This window comes from Petaurus breviceps, unplaced genomic scaffold (assembly GCF_028583685.1).
Source record: "Petaurus breviceps papuanus isolate PSGF00001 unplaced genomic scaffold, PetGlider_PUasm1.0 419, whole genome shotgun sequence".
In the NCBI taxonomy this organism is placed as follows: Eukaryota; Metazoa; Chordata; class Mammalia; order Diprotodontia; family Petauridae; genus Petaurus; species Petaurus breviceps.
In genome coordinates this window covers 9,294,935-9,315,242 of record NW_027186324.1, presented here as the reverse complement: position 1 = coordinate 9,315,242, position 20,308 = coordinate 9,294,935, and the positions used below count along the sequence as shown (strand labels likewise).

The 20,308-nt window shown below is 40.1% G+C and overlaps 1 protein-coding gene across 1 annotated transcript in view; it reads right to left on the bottom strand.

Annotated features, from left to right (window-relative positions):
• LOC138171241 (uncharacterized) overlaps positions 1-1,046 on the bottom strand; it is a 1,597-nt gene extending 551 nt beyond the window's left edge. The window contains exon 1 of the mRNA XM_069100704.1: positions 19-1,046. Within this exon, the coding sequence (XP_068956805.1) occupies positions 19-380 (362 nt within the window). The 5' untranslated portion in view covers positions 381-1,046. The remainder of the gene's footprint in view (positions 1-18) is intronic.
• Positions 1,047-20,308: the final 19,262 nt, after the last annotated feature.

Sequence of the window (20,308 nt, the reverse complement as noted above, 5' to 3'; positions counted from 1 at the left end):
TGTGGCTGCAAGCTGCACCTGATGCATTCCCGGCTCTGGGGCAGGAAGCTGCCCCTGCCCGAGGGGGGAGATTTGGGGGAGACCAGCCGTGTGGCTGCACGCTGCACCTGATGCATTCCCGGCTCTGGGGCAGGAAGCTGCCCCTGCCCGAGGGGGAGATTTGGGGGAGACCAGCCGTGTGGCTGCAAGCTGCACCTGATGCATTCTCGGCTCTGGGGGAGGAAAATGCCCCTGCCCCAGGGGGAGATTTGGGGGAGCCCAGCCGTGTGGCTGCAAGCTGCACCTGATACATTCTCGGCTCTGGGGCAGGAAGCTGCCCCTGCCCGAGGGGGAGATTTGGGGGAGCCCAGCCGTGTGGCTGCACGCTGCACCTGATGCATTCCCGGCTCTGGGGCAGGAAGCTGCCCCGAGGGGGGAGATTGGGGAGCCCACAAGCTACACCTGATGCATTCCCGGCTCTGGGGCAGGAAGCTGCCCCTGCCCGAGGGGGGAGATTGGGGAGCCCAGCCGTGTGGCTGCAAGCTGCACCTGATGCATTCCCGGCTCTGGGGGAGGAAAATGCCCCTTCCCGAGGGGGAGATTTGGGGGAGCCCAGCCGTGTGGCTGCAGCGCTGTTGTCTTGCTCTCGGGAAAGGAGACTCAAGACCTTTTCTTGGCTAAAGGATTTTGCCTTTGGCTCCGGAAAAAAAGAGTTTGAAAAGAAAGTGCTCCAGATCAGTCGCGAAAAAACCCCACTATTACGTTTTTTGCAAGTGCTTTGCACGCCTTAGCTCAGCTCTTCACAAAGTGTGGTCCTGGGTGGGCCGGGTGCTGAGCTGCCAGAATTCAGATTCCGCCTCCCCCATTCCTTCAGGCTGCCTGGTAGGGATCCCGGCTACCACTGTGTTTAAAGGTCAGCAAGGTTGCGTTACCTCTGGGCCTCGCCCTGCCCACCTCTTGGGGCGATCGTGAAGTTCAGGTGAGGTAATGCTGATGGAAATCCCTTAGAGAAGTTATCAAACAACCTGTTTGCATTGTTTAATTACACTTAATTCTGCCAGGCTTTGGATTGAGAGGGCTGGACTCAAAACCAGAAAGACCAGGCTAAGGCGCAGGAGCCCTGGAAGTGACCGACCCCACTCCCTCCAGACCCTCACAGTGGTGAAGCAGCAAGTCACCCTGAGGAAGATACAGGCGGTAGCTGGTGCCAGAAAAGTCAAACTGCAGCCACCACCATCTTGATCACCATCTGTCTTCAGAACCCATTGGAGAATCTAAAATCCTCCAGACCCAATGCCTTTAGCTATTATCCCGGGAAACTACTCCCAGTGAACTTGCAGCCTGCCAACTGGCTGCAGGCGAAGCTACTGAACACGAAAAGAAAGTTATTTCCCCTAAAGCCCTCGGCATTGTCTAGCACAAGAAATTGTATGATTTCATCAGTGGAAATGACGTTCAAAAGGACACATTACCATACCGAGGCACCCTGAGGGTCATAGAACCTTTCGATTTGACAGGGCCAAAACCTTCCAGATGTTTTGGCTCCTGCGTTAGAGTATTAGCTCCTTGAAAGCAGGGCCTGTCTTCTCTACTTGTGTCCAAAACGCTTTACGAAGTGATTTGCAAGTAGTAAGTGCTTAATAAGTGCTTCACTTAATAATGTCCCTCCTCTGGCATGGTAGCCTTGTAACTGTCCCCTAAGTCCCCTAAGCCACTGTACTGTATGTCAAGTCTAGGACTATGAATGTCAGAGAAGGGGGGCTGATCTGCAGTGAATAGAGGGCTGGACCTGCAGTCAGGAGGGGCTGAATTCAAATTTGGCCTCAGATACTAGCTATATGACTCTTAGCCTCCCTCAGCCTCTGGGTATTTTCTATACCAATGAAATCACAGGACCAACCCCTTTAGCTATCGCAAGGTAACAGTAAGTGTTAAGTGTCTGAGGCTGAATTTGAACTCAGGTCCTCCTGACCCCCAGGGCCAGTGGGTGAGCCATTCACTGCACCACCTAGCCACCCCTTTTTATTTTTATTTGTCAGTGTTTCCCCAACCACTACCCTTATACTCTCACTGATAAAGGTAAAAACTTTTAGAGCTCCAATGAATAAATTTTCAAAAAATTGATTTAGGGCTTGTTATGTGCCAGGATACTGTGCAAAATTCTGGGGATACAAATAAAAGCAGGGGGAGGGAAAGCCAGAAGCTTACATTTTCCTGCAAGTGTAGTAGCAAGGTGAAGTTGTTTTGGTCTCTAATATCATAGAGATGGTGAGTGGCAGTGGTCAATTGACTGACATCCCTTTCAGGCCTTAGTGTTGATTTGATTACCATAACAAGAGGTGGAGTGGGGGTACCACTGGAGTCTGCCTTACAAGATGAACACGCTGAATTCTGTGAGGCCGAGAACTTTAAAATAAGATGAACTGTAACCATTCGGGAATATGAGACGCCTAGATAGTGCTTGCAGTTCCTTACTACTCTGCCTTTGTCTGTGGAATTCCCAGAACAACTAACACTAGTATCCTTTCCAACCTTTTATTTATATATTTTACCAAGCAATAGGACCTGGTAAGGAAAGCCGGAGTCTCAGCCAGATAAAGTAGAGGTTCATCCATCTGTACTATGTAAGTTCAAGTGGGGGTAGAAATGAGCAGACAGTAGAGATGGATACCTTGGAGGCCTAGCTTCTGGGAAGATAAAGTAAGATCTCACCCACATCTCTAGAGTTGTGTTTACCTTAGGTCTCTGACCAGGCTAGCCTTGTAAAATGGAATTTTGCCTATATTTGACCAAATTTTTGCTTTTACTAGTTCCAGTATGCTTCTTGTGGATCACCAGTCTAACTGTCATTGCCCTGCTGTGGGGTCAACTTAAAGACATTTTCAAAAGGAGTTATTCAGGGTTGCAAAATCATAACTGCAGTTGCAGCCCTCTGAGACTGGCCATTGTAACAGGCACTGAATCCAGTAAAATATAGGTAGTAAGAGTTCTGCCTGGTTGACACCTGCTCTGTTGACCAGTAGTCGTGAATGCAAACCGTTCAAGGATTCAGATAGGAAAGGGAAAGCCAGGTTTCAGTAGTCCTTTTAAAGAAGGGCCAGGGTGCTATCTCACTGGTTTGTGGAGGAGAGAAGCTGGCCAGGGCACCAAAACTGAAGAAACAAAAAGTGTGGCCAAATACCGAAGTCCAAGTCGGTAAAATTCAAAGTGTGGAAACAAAGACAAGTCAAACAGTACAGAGAAAAAAACCCGTCAAGTCCGAGAACCAAAGGAAGTTGGGGTCACAACTTGGGTACATCAGTTTGGAGATCCTATCAGTCATAGTTAGGCAGAATTGTTGGGTGAAAGGGCCAGGGCAGTTGTGAAAATTATTATTCACGTGCCACCCAACCCAACTACCCCTATATCTAACAATTTCCCATCACCAGTTTGTCTTCCTAGATTCTGTACTATTCAACCACTGGCCATATAGGGACACTGTAGCCAAACACCTTCCACCTCCTGTTCTCTCCCTACGTCCCTCTCCATAGACCACTCCAGTTCTTCCCACCATGTCTTGGAAAATCCTTTCCCATAGTAAACAAACCTCCCTTCATTCTGATCTTTCCATCTATTAGCCCTAACAGAGACCTTGATCCTCCATAATTACAATGTATCCTTGGCCATCTTCTCCAGAGCTGACAACCTTTATTCAACCCCACCCCCTCCAACAAGCACAGATAAGTCCTAGGAGAGAAGCAGAGAGGTGGCCCTTCTTGCCAACATCATCCCCTCCACCCTTGCTTTTGATTCCATCCTAAGCCATCTTCTCCAGCAGATTTAACTCCATTCATCTCTTCCTGCTCTCCAGACTCCAACCTTTCCCTTTCTATTGGTGCCTTCATTACAGCTTTCAAACACGCTCCTCTCTCCCATCTTTTTTTCCTTGCCTTTTGGAGGGCAATTGGGGTTCAGTAACTTGCCCAAGGTCACATGGCTAGTTTTTTGTGTGTCTGAGGTCAGAACCAAACTCCGGTCCTCCTGACTCCAAGCTGGCGCTTTACTCACTGCGCCACCTAGCCATCCCCCCTCTCTCCCATCTTTAAAAAACTTCACTAGATCTTACCATGTATATATGAGTCAGAAGACCACTCACCCAAAATGACTCAGAGAATTCTCAAAGTATAAGCAAAAACTATTACTATCTTTTTGGAGAAAGGGTGTCCCCAAGAAAGTCAGAAGGGAGGAGAGCACTACAGAAGGCAAAAGCAAGATTATAAAGCCCTAATGTGGGAATTCCGCACCTTCTCCACTGTCCCACCTTACCATTGGTTGGTAAGGCAAGCTCACAGTCTCCTTATTAATGCCAACCAATTGATGCAAAGCCCTCTCCATTCATTAACCTAATTATTACTAATGAGGCTCTAATTTTGTTAGACAACATACATAATACATGAAGTACACTAAGCAAGCCCAGTAACAACCTCAGAATACTGAACCCCCTTCAGTCCAACCTAGATGTGTCCTTATCTGGGCCTGAGTATCCCAAGGCCGCCTTCCTGATTGGTCACATCCACCTGCTGCTGCTGCCAGCTCCTTTTATTCTACATTCTTTCATTTTTAGTATTATCTAGGAGTTCTGTGGGAACTGGGAACCCAACTTCTTCCCAAGGCTACTGTCTGATACTTTTTATCAGTAGTCTTGATTCAGCAATTCTTGCAGTTCTGTAGAAACTTAACCCTTTGCTACCTCTCACACTACCATTCCTTTCCTTAAACTAAAAACACCTCTAATTTGGTCTGAATAGTTAACCCAATCAATTGTATTAATACTCAGTAGCTCTTACATTACCTTGAAATACACAATGACCTACATATATATGGGGAAACACACTGAACTTAGTTACAAAGTATAAGGAAGTAATAAGAATGTATATAGGATGTTTAGAACTTCACTGCAAGTTATCCCTCACACTTTAAGCTATACTACCTTTTTTTTTTTTTGCTAAATCCTTAGAAAAAGCTGTTACTTCCACTGCCTTAATCTCCTGTCACAATTTATAATGTCTTCCTTCAACTGAAACTTCTTTCTCTAAAGTTACCATCAATCTCTTAGTTGCCAAATTTAATGTTACTTTCCCATGCCTCATTTTTCTTGATATATTTACTGCATTTGACACTGTTGACCAGCCTCTCTTGTGTTCTCTCAGGGCACTTTCCCTTCCTGCCTGTTTAGCCTCTCCTCATTCTCTTTTGCTACATCATCCATATCTGTGAGTGTTTACAAAGGCTCTATCATAGACTCTTTTATTTTCACATTATCTCGTGTTATTATCCCGTGGATAATTAAATATAATAATAATCCCGTGGATAATTAAATCCCATGGATTTAACTATCATCCTTATTCAGATATCTCCCAATAGCCCATCCATTCCTGAGCTTCAATCCCAAAGGTTCCACAGACTGAAACCTGGGAAAGACCTTAATTTAGAAAGACCACTGTATCCTGGGCCATCACCAGTCATCTTGACTCTTATCTTGCCACTGGACTCTGATGACTCTGGAGGAGAGAGTAAGACTGACTGATGACTGTGCAGTTTTGCCTCACTTAAATCCAATTCACGATCATCAGTTCACCCGCCTGATGTCATTGGTCCTCTTTGAGAAAAATGAAGGATGAACAAAAGCAACCAATTGCCTATGAGACATTTAAGAATAGATGATCTAGAATCCTAACTCAACATTTTCAAAGCAAATTCATTCCTCGTCCAAAGTTCCTTATTTGTAGAAAGCTCTATCGTTCTTCCTGGTTCTCAAGTTCTTAACCTCACGCTGTTCTCCAATCGCTTTTCAAATCCGTGTTGTTTCCATCTTCACAACAGTGCTCATATTTAATCCCTTCTACGCATTTTTACAGTACAACTACAACTCAGACCTTCATTACTTCTGATTATTCTTGCAGCCTCAGGCTTGCCTTTCTTGCCTCAGCCCATCCTATATACTACTGCTAAAGTGCTTTTCATTAAGTATAGATCTGAGGATGTGACTCCCCTTCTCAATCAACTCCAGTGGCTCAAAATTGCCTTTAGAATCAAATATAAACTCCTCTTTTGCTTTTAAAACCCTTCCCAATCTGAACCCAACCAATCATTCTAGCTCTGTTGAACATTACTCCTCTTCCTAGAGTATGCAGTCCAGCCAAAATGACCCTTTCTCTGGTTCTCACACAGCTCTCAGTCTTACATTTCTTCTTTCTGACTGTTCCCTGGGGACTGGAATGCACTCCTTTCTCGCCTTTGCCTAATAAATTAGAAAGGAAAGAGTCCTTCTCTTCAAGTCAAAACTCAAGCACCAGTTTTGGGGGGTTTTTATGAAGCGTTTCTAGAAGTCTTTCTTAAAGACCAAGCTTCAAACTCAACAATAGGTCCCTGCCCAAAGCACCACTTAATGGCTATTTTTTTGGCCCTTCAGTCTCAGAGTGAATGTGAATACTAACTGTTTCTCTTTTGGCCAGTAGCCTAGAGGGGTTTCCCCTCCCAGTTGGATTTTTGCTGTGGTTGTTATGTTTGTTATTAAAGAGGCCATCCCCTGACTCACTTCTTAAAGAAGTTCACTTTCACTGAATGGGCATTACCTCCCTCAAAGTGAGATCCTGAAAAGGTTTTAGCCTAAAAGGGTCAGGGTCTCCCATTGCATCCTGGGAATATCTGGCCACTGGACCCAGATGACTTTGGAGGAGAAAGTGAAGCTGGTAACCTTGTACTGCCCTTCCTCACTGAAATCAGAGTAAACAAAGTCATGTCATCATCTCCCTGATGTCATGGTCCTCTTCAAGAACAAAGGATAAACACAATGCCACCATAAAAACTTCTTTATCAGCTTGGCGATTAGACTATCCCTCCCACATTCCCTGTGTTTAATGACTTTAAATTTATTTGTGTTCTCTGTGTACCTACATATTTATTTGTTACTTTCTTCCTTCCTTGAAAGTACAGGTTGTTTCATTCTTTATATCTTGGTTACCTAACACCATGCTTAGCACATAATAGGAGTTTGATAAGTACTTGTGATTATTTATTTGGGTTCCTTTAATTTTTCAGAAAATATGAATGAGAAAATCAACAAACATAAACATTTCTGTATTCAAAGGCCATAAAGCAGATGATATATTAATCTACTAATTACATGGATTTTATATAAATATATGTGTATATACATACATACATATATATATATATATATATATATATATACACATGTACCTATGTGTACGTAGGTGTGTCTATATTTCCATGGTAATACCTACATTGCCCTGAAAATCTGTATTTTTGAAACAATTTCATTGAAATTCTTTTCTTCTTTATTTTAATTTTTTTGTATCACTATCAGTGCTCTCCACCATTCTTCTTCCTCTCTTCAAATAAAAACTCTTCTTTGTAGGAAATAAGTATGGTCAAGCAAAAAATTCTATACTGGTCATGTCTGAATATGTATGACTCGTTTTGCATCCACAATTCATCATTTCTCTGCCAACAGGTGGAAGGCACTCTTCATCATCAGGCTTCTGGAGTCTTAATTGAGCATTGTACTGATCTGAGTTCTTAAGTCTTAAAATTGTTTTCCTCTGTAGTGTTGTGATCATTATATCACTAATTCTCCTTCTGTTCACCTCATTGTGCATCAGTTCATATGTCCTCCCACATCTCTCTGAATCCATCTTTTACATATTTTCTTATGCCACAAGTAATACTCCATTTTTCATAAAGCATAATTTGTCCAGTCATTTTCCAATAGACAGCATCTACCTGGTTTCTTTTCCACTACAAAAAATGCATCTACCTCTCAGGGGTGTTATAAGGATCAAATGAGATAGTATTTGCAATGTTTGTAATCATTTAGCATAGTGTAGGGCACATAGTAGACAATAAATGCTTATCTCTGACCCTCTTATAAATATTTTTATCCACATGGGTCTTTTTCCTCTTTTTGTTTAAGCTCTTTGGGATATATGCCTAGTAAAAGTAATCCAGTGTCGAAGGGTATATACACAGTTTAGTAATTTTTAAAATATAATTCCAAGTTGCTTTTCAGAATGATTAAAGTGATTCATTGCTCCACCAACATTAATTTGCCTGCCCTCCAACATCCACTCTAATCATAATAAACGATTTTCCTTTTTTTGTCATCTTTGACACTCAGAGAGTGGAATGTGAGGAAGAGACTCAAAGTTACTTTAATTTATAGTTCTCTTTTTTTGGAGCATTTTTTCATAAGGTTGTTTAAAACTTGAATTTCTTTCCTTGAGAACTATCTATTCATAGTGTTTAGCCCTTTATGAACTAGGGAATGACTCTTTTTCATGTATTTATATCAATTCCTTCATGGTCTTGAATATTAGATTACTATCAGAGAACTAGCTGCAAAAATTTTTTCCCAATTAACCCTTCCCTTTCTCATTGGTTTATATCAATTTTGTGTATATAGAAACTATTCAATTTTATGAAATAAAAATTATGCATTTTCTCTCCTATGATTCTCTCTATCCCTTGTTTAGATGAAAATCTTCCCCCAACAGTATTTGTGAAAGCTATTTCCTTCCATTCTCCTCTTAATTTATTATATGACCTTTTATATCTAGGCCTTGTGTTCATTTGAAGTTTATAAAATTTTGATCTAAGAATAACTTCTCCTAGACTGATTTCTCATTTTCCCAGCAGTGTTTTTCAGATAGTGAATGAAATCTTATACCAGTAGTTGGTGTCCTTGAGTTTATCTAACATTATGATATTATGTTTAATTGCTTTTTGCTCTTGTGTTCCAAATCTGTTCTTTTTATCAAGTTTTTTACTTTTTAACTAGTATCAAAGTATTTTAACAATTACTACTTTTTGGCATAGTTTGGGATCTAGTACTGTACATGTCCTTCACTTGAGAATACATTATTTTACCCAGTTCCATAAAATAATTCTTTGGTAGATGACTGGTATGATACTGAATCTATAAATTAACTTAGGTAGCATTATAATTTTTATTATATTGGCACAACACAGTCATATGTAATTAGTTCCTTTCCAGTCTTCCTTTGTTTCTATAAAGTTTTTGCATAGCTGTATTCACACAATTCCTATATGTGTTTCCATGAATGGCCTACCAGATATTTTACACGCTGCTTTGTAATTTGAAGGTATTTTTGTTTCATTTTCATTTTATTTTATTATTTTTCCAATTAAGTATTTACTTTCTTTTTCCCACCTCCCTGTTGGAACAGCAACAAAAAAGAAAAAGCAAAAACCCTCATAGCAAATGTTTGGTTAAATCAAGCAAATTCCCTCATTATCTATATTCAAAAATGTATTTCTCATTGGACATTTTGAGGCTATCACCTGTCAAGAGGTGAGCAGCCTGCTTTGTCTTAGGTCCTCTTGAATCATGGTTTGTCATTACATTGATCAGGGTTCTAAAATCTTTATAACATTGTTGCCATTGTATAAATTGTTCCTTAGGTCCTGCTTACTTCACTCTACATCAGTGCATAGAATTCCACCCAGTTTTATTAGTCATTCCCCATTAGGTACACACCCCCATAGTTTCAAGTTTTTTACTACTATAAAAAGAGTTGCTATAAATATTTTTGTAGCTACAGGTCTTTTTCTTCCTTATTTGATCTTTTTGGAGTATATGACTAATGGTGGCAGCACTAGGTCAGAAGGTATACAGTCTATTGACTGTGCATACCCTTGTGACTAAGACATGTTAATTGTTTTGAGTTTACCTGCAAGGGCAGAGAGAGTAGATCAAACTTCTTTGGACAGCAAATCAGACATCCTTGAAGAATAGGTGGTGTATAGATACTAGACCAGACTTCCTGATGTCCATCTGCATCCTTCAAGTGTAGCAGATTTCCTTGAGTCAAGAAAAGAATAGTGATTAACACGAGAACTGGATTTCTAAACTTAACTCATTATAGGCCAGATGAATTTCTGAACTAAGTTCAGAGACAAAAAATCATGACTTAGTTACAGGACAAAATTAATTTAATTGAAATGATCAGAGAAATTGAAAGAATCTACCAGTGAAAACTCCCAGGAATAATTTAGTCAAAATCCAGAGCTCCTAGATCAGGAAGAAACTTATCACAAGTTGCCCAAAAGAAACAATTGTGTACCTCAGAGTCACAATCAGAATCACACAACATTTAGCAGCTACAACTTTAAAAGAACGTAAGGCTTGGAATAGGATATTCCAGAAAGCAAAGAATCTAGGATTACAATTAAATACTTAAACCTACTCAGCAAAATTAAGTAGAATCCTACTGGGGGAAAATGGATAGTGAATAAAATAGAGGCAGATGGGGTTAAAAAGAAAGATAAATATAAGAGAATAGGATGGAGGGGAATACACAATTAGCAATCATAACTATGAGTAGATGGAATAAACTCAATAAAACAGAAGAAATAGAAAACTTAAAGGTTTGCAAAGTGCTTTACATGTATTATTTGTTTGATTCACCCAACAACCCTGTAACATAGGAGCTACTTTATCATCTCCATTTTACACATGAGGAAATTGGGGTTGAGAGATTGTCACAAATCCAGGGCCACACGGCCAGTGTCTGAGGTAGTATTTAAACTCATATATTTCTTACTCTGAGTCTAGGTTTCCCCTATATCATACTATCTTCCTTTTGCTCTATTCCCATTTTCTGGTACTACTAAGTTAAGTTCAAGATTGGTTTAATATTAATATGTGCCAAATTAATCTCAGTATTCCTCCCACCTCTCCCCATAGCTGCTGTCAGCATGTCTGAACAATTTGGGTTTAACACTATAATTGTTTTCTTACTCATTTTGTGCCTGCACTAAATCTGGCAACATATTAGAACTGCCTAAATATCAATAACACTGCTTCTTCTACAGTACAGGTGTTCAATTACTTAACTGAACAATAGCTCCTTATCCCTACTAGTATGTAGAAAACACACACAATTTGTTGCTCTTTTTGTAAAGTATTATTTCCATTACCTTCAAAGTTAATTTTTTAAAATTCCCACTTTGAAAATGGACCGTGGTGAAAGGCACAGACCATGGCATTGGTAATTAATTCCTTTTCGTCGTCATCACAAGTGGTGCTGGTCACTGCTACTGGACGGATCATGTAGTGGCGATGCTCCTACTTTTGCATCACTCTCCCCCCATCTTAAAGATGATTTAGTTGATTCTCTAGGATTTCCTAAGTATATCATCATATCATCTACAAAGAGTGACACTTGTTTCCTCATTGTCTGTTCTATTCCTTCAATTTCTTTTTCTTTTCTTATTGATGTAACCGACATTTCCAATATAACATTGAATAATAGTGGTGATAATGGACATCCTTGTTTCACCCCTGATCTTATTGGGAATGCTTCTAGCTTGTTGATTTTATATATAATGTTTGCTATATGGTTTTAGATAGATACTGCTTGTCATTTTAAGGAAAAGTATTCATATGCTCTTTAGTGTTTTTAATAGGAACAGGTATTGTATTTTGTCAAAAGTTTTTTCTGCATCTATTGAGATAATCATATGATGTCTGTTATTTTTGTTGTTGATATGGTCAGTTATGTAGATAGTTTTCCTAATATTGAACCAATCCCGCATTCCTGGTATAAATCCCACCTGGTCACAGTGTTTTATCCTTGTGATAAATTGCTGTAATTTGTTTGCTAATATTTTATTTAAAAGTTTTACATCTAGGGGCAGCTAGGTGGTGCAGTGAGTAGAGCACCGGCCCTGGAGTCAGGAAGACCTGAGTTCAAATCCGGCCTCAGACACTTAACACAAAAACTAGCCTTGTGACCTTGGGCAAGTCACTTAACACCAATTGCCCTACCTTCCCCCCCTCCAAAAAAAGCAAAAAATAAAAGTTTTACATCAATATTCATTGGGGAAATCTATAATTTTCTTTCTCTGTTTTCATTCTTCCTGGTTTAGGTATCAGCACCATATTTGTGTCATAAAAGGAATTTGGTAGGAGTCTTCTTCACCTATTTTTCCAAATAGTTTTTATAGTATTGGAATAAATTATTCTTTAAATGTTTGGTAGAATTAAATTGTGCCTATTATTATTCAATAGGCCTATTATTAAGAGGCCTATGCACTGAATGGGCATTATCTCACTCAAAGTGAGAACCTGAAAAGGCCTTAGCCTAAAAGGTCCAGGGTCTCCCATTGCATCCTGGGCCATCTACAGTCATCCTGGTGAATATCTGCCACTGGATTCAGATGGCTCTGTAGGAGAAAGTGAGGCTGGTGACTTTGCACAGCCCTCCTTCACTCAAATCAAAGTCAACTGCAAGTCATGTCATCATCTCCCTGATGCCATGGTCCTCTTTGAAAATGAAAGACAAACATAACAATTCACTTGTAAATTCATCCGGCCCTGGAGATTTTTTCTTAGGGAGTTCATTGATGGCTTGTTCAATTTCTTTTTAAAATGGGATTATATAAGTATTTCATTTCCTCTTCTGTTAATCTGGGCAATTTATATTTTTATAAACATCCATTTCACTTAGATTGTCAGATTTATTGGCATGTAATTGGGCAAAATAGCTCTTAATTATTGCTTTAATTTCCTCTTCATTGGTGGTGAATTCACTCTTTTTATTTTTGATACTTGTAATTTAATTTTTTCTTTCTTTTTTTAACCAAATTAACCAAAGATTTATCTATTTTATTGTGTGTGTGTTTTTTTTTAAATAAAACCAGCTCTTAGTTTTATTTATTAGTTCAGTAGTTTTTTACTTTTTTTTTTAGGGCAATTGGGGTTAAGTGACTTGACCAAGGTCACAACGCTATTTTTTGTGTTAAGTGTCTGAGGCCGGATTTGAACTCAGGTCCTCCTGACTCCAGGGCCAGTGCTTTATTCACTGTGTCACCTAGCTGCCCAGTTTTCTACTTTCAATTTCATTAATCTCTCCTTTGATTTGCAGAATTTCTAATTGGATATTTAATTAGAGATTTTAAATTTGTTCTTTTTCTAGCTTTTTTAGTTGAATGTCCAATTAATTGATCTCCTTTTTACTTTATTCATGTAAGCATTCAGAGATATAAAATTTCCCCTAAAAACTGCTTTGGCTGCATCTCATAAGTTTTGATAGGTTGTCTTATTATTGTCATTCTCTTTGATGAAATTATTGTTTCTATGATTTGTTGTTTGGACCATTCATTCTTTAGGATTAGATTATTTAGTTTCCTACTAATTTTTAGTCTTTCTTTCAATGGCCCTTTGTTACATAAAATTTTTATTGTATCATGATCTGAAAAGGATGTATTTAATCTTTCTGAATTTGATCATGAGGTTTTTATGCCCTAATACACAGTCCGTTTTTGTGTAGATGTCATGTACCACTGAGAAAAGGGTATATTCCTTTCTATCCCAATTCAATTTTCTCCACAGGTCTATTATATTTAACTTTTCTAAAATTCTATTTACCTCCTAAACTTCTTTCTTGTTTATTTTCTGGTTAGATTTATCTAGTTCTGAAAGGGGGAGATTGAGGTCTCACACTAGTATAGTTTTGTTGTCTATTTCTTCCTGTAACTCACTTGACTTCTTTAAGAATTTAGATGCTACACCACTCGGTACATATTTGTGTAGTATTGATATTACTTGGCACCTTTTAGTAAGATGTAGATTCCTTCCTTAATCTCTTAACTAGATCTATTTTTGCTTTTGCTTTGTTTGAGATCAGGCATGCTACCCCTGCTTTATTTTACTTCAGCTCAATCACAATATATTCTGCTCCAGCCTTTTTTACCTTTACTCTATGTGTATCTCTGCTTCAGATATGTTTCTTGTAAACAACATATTGTACGATTCTGGTTTTTAATGCACTCTGCTGTCTGCTTCCATTTTATGAAAGAGTTCATCCCATTCACATTCTGATTATTAACTGTGTATTTCTCTCCATTCTACTTTCTCCCATTTATATTTTCTCTCTCCTTTCACCCTGTCCCTCCTCAACAGTATTTTGCTTCTGACCACCACTTCCCTCAATCTGCCATCCCTTCTATAGCACTTCACCCTTCCCTTTCCTTTCCCCTTTCCCCTCCTACTTCCCTACAGGATAAGCCAAATGTCTGTACCCAAGTGAGTGTATATGTTTCCCCCTTTGAGCCAAATCTGATGAGTAAAGTCCAAACAATATTCACCTCCTCCCTTCTTTCCCTCTACTGTGATAGGTCTTTTGAGTCTCTTCATGTTAATAATTTACCCTTTTCTGCTTCCCCCTTTCCTCTTCTCCCAGTACAATTTTTTTCACCACTTAATTTTCTTTATATCACATCAAAGTCAACTTATATCCATACGTTCTATCTATGTATATTCCTCTTAACTGCCCCAATAAAAATATAGTTCTCCAGAGTTAAAAATATAATCTTCCCATGTAGGGATATAAGCAGTTTAATCTTATTAAATAACATGTTTTTGTTTTTCTTTCCTGTTTACCCTTTTATGCTTCTCTTGAGTTTTGTAGTTAAAGTCTGAATTTTCAGTTCCGCTCTGGTCTTTTCATCAGGAAAGTTTGAAAGTCTCCTATTTCATTGAATATTCATCTTTTCTCCTGAAAGATTATGCTCAATTTTGCTGGGTAGTTGATTCTTGGTTACAATTCAAGCTCCTTTGCCTTTTGTAATATCATTCCAAACCCTCTGATTCTTTAATGTAGAAGCTGCTAATTCCTGGTTAATCCTGATTGTGACTCCTTGATATTCAAATTGTTTCTTTCTGGCTGCTTGCAGTATTTTCTTCTTTAACTGCTAACTCTAGAATTTGGCTGTAATATTCCTTGGAATTTTAATTTTGGGATCTCTTTCAGGAGGTCATCAGTAGATAATTTCAATTACTACCCTCTGGTTCAAGGATATGAAGGCAATTTTCCTTCATAATTTCTTGAAAGATGCTGTCCAGGCTCTTTTTTTGATCATGGTTTTCATGTAGTCCAATTATTCTTAAATTATTTCTCCTAGATTTGTTTTCCAGTTCAGTTGATTTTCCAATGAGGTAGTTTACATTTTCTTCTATTTTTAAAATTTTTGATATTGTTTGACTGATTGTTTTGTTTTGGTTTTTTGCCTTTTGGAGGGCAATTGGGGTTAAATAACTTTCCCAAGGTTACACAGCTAGTTTGTGTGTGTGTGTGTGTTAAGTGTCTGAGGCCAGAACCAAACCCAGGTCATCCCGATTCCGGGGCTGGTGCTTTACTCGTGCCATCTAGCCGCCCCTGTTTGACTGATTCTTTTTTTTTTTTTTTGGTGTTGTTAAAAAAATTTATTAATATATATTGCTTTGGAGAAAGGGCATGGGCCACCTTTAGAGGGTACATGGTGAAAAGAATATTTCATAGGCTTATATTGTACCTTTTGTACAGACTAGCTGCATAATCCTAGGAATGTCTTTCAACTTCTCTCTGCGGTAGGCACATCCTTAAAGCTTTAAGCTGCAAAGAAGGTGTTGACCTGTGTTGGTCCAGGTAATTTCCTTACTTAGGAGGCCCTATACCAGTGAAATCACTGGTCTATTTCCTATCTTTTGTTTTATTTTTTTTTACAAATGCTTTATTAACTTCTGATTTACATCATTCTATTCTGCCAGATTTTGAGTTACAAATTTTCTTCCAGTTTTTCCCATACCCACTGCCCCAAAATAGCAGTCCCACAGGATATCCCCTCCTCCAATCTGCTCTCTCCCATATTTTCTCCCATACCCCTTTTGACTTTTCCAGTGGATCTCTATGCCCCAGTGCCTGCACATCTCACTTCCCAATTACATGTAAAATAATAATAATAATAGTATATATATATTTGAATATTCGATTTTAAAACTTTGAATTCCAGATTCACTTCCCTCCTTCCTTGTCACCCACCCCCACTGGGGAGACAAGCAATCTCAGTATAGGTTGTACATGTGTGGCTAATGCAAAACAATAACATAATAGACATATTGTAAAAGACCGACTACATTTCCCTCCCTCCCATCCCCCCCCCCACTCGTTCTATTCTCTGCCTTGATGCCGTTCCCCCTCAAAAGTGGGTGCCCCCAACTTCCCTCGCCCCTAGCCCAGCATACCCCCCTCATCTCCTTCCCCCCCACTCTCCTGGAGGGCAAGACACCCTATTTAGTGTGTATTTCATTCCCTCCTCAAGCCAAACTCAGGGGGAACAAGGTTGACCCATTCCCCCCACCCCCCTATCCTTCCCCTCCACTGCAACCACCTTCCCCTGCCTCTTCTATATGAGATAGTCCACCCCACTCCATCTCTCCCCATCTCCTCTCATTATATTCCTCTCTCACCTCTCAATTTCACCTTTTAAGTATCATCCCTTTCTGTTAAATTGGTCCTGTGCCCTCTATCTATGTATACCTGTAAACATATATACACATTCATATATGTATTCATATGCCCATATACCCTCATATATATGTTTTGCCCTCTGGTTCTAAAACATCAGAGCAGTTTTCTTTGAGAACTTCCTGGAGGATGATTTCTAGGTTCTTACTTTGATCATGGCTTTCAGGTAGTCCAATAATTTTTAAATTATCTCTCCTGGATCTATTTTCCAGGTCAGTGGTTTTTCCCATGAGATATTTCACATTGCTTTCTATTCTTTCATTTGTTTGGATGTGTTTAACAGCAGCTTGATTTCTTATAAAGTCATTAGCTTCCATTTGCTCCAATCTAATTCTGAAGCCATGATTCTCCTCAGTGAGCTTTTGAGATTCTTTTTCCATCTGGCAAATTTGGCTTTTTAAGGCATTCTTCTCCTCATTGCCTTTTTGAACTTCTTTTGCCATTTGAGGTAGTCTATTTTTTAAGGTAGTATTTTCCTCAGTCAGGCTGTTGATTCTCATTTTGTAATTTTCTTGCATTGTTCTCATTTTTCTTCCCAATTTTTCCTCCACTTCTCTTATCTGCTTCTTAAGGTCCTCTATGGCCTATAACCAGCTCTTATTTTCCTTTGAAGCTTTTGGTGCAGGAGTTCTGACTTCACTGTCTTCCTCCTGTTCCATGCTTTGCTCCTTTTTGTCCCCAAAATAGGAGTGTAATGTTGGAATCTTCTGTCTACTTTGTTTCCTTTGCCTGGTCATGTCGCCCTTCAGTCACTTGACCCCTGGGCTTTTTGCCACAGTAGGACTCTGCCACCAGACAGGGGAGCTTTCATCTTAAACACTGGGGTTTTCTCAGCTGCCAGAGGAATTAGATGGGTGCCCTCTCTGAGTTCTCTACATGCTCTGGCAAGCTGGACACACACCCCAGGACCTCCACCCTAGACTGAAATCCAGATCCAAGCAGGTTAAAGCAAGAGCAATTACCCCTTACACTGGTGCTTGGTCCCCCTACACTCTGCAGGCCAGGAGCTGAAGCTGGCATGTGACGCTGCCTGGCTGTGCCAGCGTCTCAGCAGCTTCTCGCCCTGGGGGCAAAAGCCCCGCACTCCCACTTACTGGGTCCCAAAGTCCAGACTGCACTGACCTCTCACTTTGTCCTTCGCATCTATGTGTTGATAAATCTGGAAATGGCCACAGCTGCTGATGATCTGGAGTCCCCCGGCCCACAGCCTGCAGCTGGTCAGACCTACCCTGGGGCTAAAGCCTTGGGAGTGGGTCTGGGCTCGGCTCCCAGAGAGCTGTGCTGGCCCATTCCTGCCAGCCTTCCAGGCTGTCCTCAGCGGGAGGTTAGCTTCTCTGTGTCATTTTGTGGGTTCTGCGGCTCCAAAGTTTGTTCAGAGTCCCCTTTTTACATGGATTGGGGAAGGTGGAAGCCGGAGCCGTGGGGAGGTCCTGCTTCTACTCCACCATCTTGACTCCACCCCCCTGTTTGACTGATTCTTGATGCCTCATAGAGTCATTAGCTTCAAGTTGCCCAATTCTAATTTTTAAGGAATTATTATCTTCAGTTAGCTCTTGTACCTCCTTTTCCATTAGACCAATTCTACTTTTAAAGGAGTTGTTTTATTTTTAGACAAGTTTTATGCTTCCTTTTCCAAAGCTCTTTTTTTCATAATTCTCCTGCATATCTCCCATTTCTTTTCCCAGTTTTTCTTCTACCTCTCTTACTTGATTTTAAAAATAATTTTTGAGCTTTATGGGTTTGAGACCAATTTGTTATCCCCCTTCAAAGCTTCACATGTTGGCATTTTGACATTGTTTTCCTCCTCTGGGTTTGTGGTTTGATCTTCCCTGTTGCCGCAGGGAAGGACTCTTTTTGTTTTTTGCTCATTTTAAAAATTTGAGCTCTGCTCCTAGGGCACAGGGGGCAGTGTTTCAAGATTCTTGTGTTGAGGGACAGGGGCCTGGTCACTGGCTTTCTGAGTAGGGGCCTCAGGTGCTGGTGGCTTGCCCACTCTGCTGGGGTGGCCCAGCTTAGTTATGCTTGCTGTGCCAGGGTTCCAGGACTGGCAGTTTGCCTTCTGTGCCGGAGCTGGAGGTTTCACAGCTGACCTGCTATGACAGTAGGCTGCTCAGTCAGGACTAGGTTGCTGATCTCTGCTGTGGCTAAGGGTCTTCCACTGGCTTGCCTGGATACCATCTTGTAATGGTAATGGGAATTTGAAGATCTTCCCTGCCCCTTAATAAGCCTAAGGGAATTTGAAGACCTTCCCTGCTGTAAAAATATACTCTTCCCCCAATTGACGGAATGTAATTACATGGAGCTTGTGGTGGGAAGAGTTTGCTGAAGGGTGGAGCAGAGCCCACAGGAAGCTGAGAGTTAGAGCAGCTAGACATGGTTGGGAGAAGAGGACACATCTGAGGGAGACAGGTTTGTGAGTAAATGTTGGTTTGTGGGAAGGCTAAAGGATGTTGTGGCTCTCTGTGCTGTTATGGCTTACTAAATTTTTTGGTACTATGATTGAATCAGCTTACTGGTTTTTGGATTCGGTTTCCTGGTGTCTGAATAATTGTTTTGTTTCTGTGTTCTATATGGAGAGTCTGTTATATTTTGTGATTGAGCACTATGTCGGTATATTTACAGTGACCACTGGTGCTATGAATATTGCATTGGAGCTACACATTTGTACTGGGTTTCACTCATCTTTTACTCAAGTGAGACAGACCTTTCCTGAAGTCCTTCTAAGTTATCTTTTTTTTTTCTTTTGCCTTTTGGAGGGCAATTGGTGTTAAGTAACTTGCCCAAGATTACATGGCTAGTTTTTTTTGTGTGGGTGTTAAGTGTCTGAGGCCGGAACCGAACTCGGGTCCTCCTGACTCTGGGGCTGGTGTTTTACTCACTGCACCACCTAGCCGCCCCTTCTAAGTTATCTTGAGCTGGAAAATGGTTTCACTCTGTATTTTTTTTGGGTTCTGACTTCAGAATCCATTTAGAGTCTTAATTTAGTATTGTTTCTGAGGGAAACTGGGGAGAGCTCAGGCAACTTACTGATTTTTCTCTGCCATCTTGGCTCCACCTCTGATTGATATTTTATGAAGGCAAACTAGGCCATCTTGTGCCTTAATTCTTACCTAGCCTTTAATAACTGAATGACATTACCTCAGACAAACTGAGACCTGGGAAAGCTTAAAAAGACCAAGGTCCCCACTGCATCTGGGGCCATCTGCAGTCATCTCGATCTATATCTTGCCTCAGGACTCCTATTACTCTGAAGGAGAGAGTGAGGCTGATGACTTTGCATAGCCCTGCCTCATTTAAATCCAACTTACTTGCAAGTTGAGACATCTTTGCTAATGAAGATAAATAACAACAATTACACTGCCAGTATGTGACAGAAGCCAATTCTTCTTGATTTAGAGGCCAGCTCTCCATACAGCATAACATGTCTCTTGATCAGTAGATCAGTATGACAAAATTTTAAAATAAAAATGTGCATACCTCCATGAATCTATTTTGTAATCCTAAGTTGAATTTGCAACTTTATTAATATGTAAATATAAGGAACTGGGTTCTTCAAAATTTTGTCCTGAATTAAATTTATAGATACCCAATTCTTTTACTATTCTCATTTTTTTTCAATGAGTGACAGGAATTAATTAAAGTTGAAGAAGACATCTTTCCTTTCTACTAACTATCAGTTGGAAGAAGCATGGATAAATGTATTTTGAAAGCTAGAACCATAGCCAATGCCATCATTGATTTGTGATAAAAAGGAATGATGCCCTCTCTTAAAAAGAGTACTAAGACTTTATGGAAGAGAACATGAGGGAGAAATTGTGTAACCCTGGGCAAATCACTTAACCCTGCTTGCCTCAGTTGCTAAAATTTTGTTGGTAAAATGAGCTGGAGGAGAGAAGGAGGTTGAGGTTCCCCACTAGTATAGCTTTGCTGGCTATTTCTTCCTGTAACTGTCTTAACTT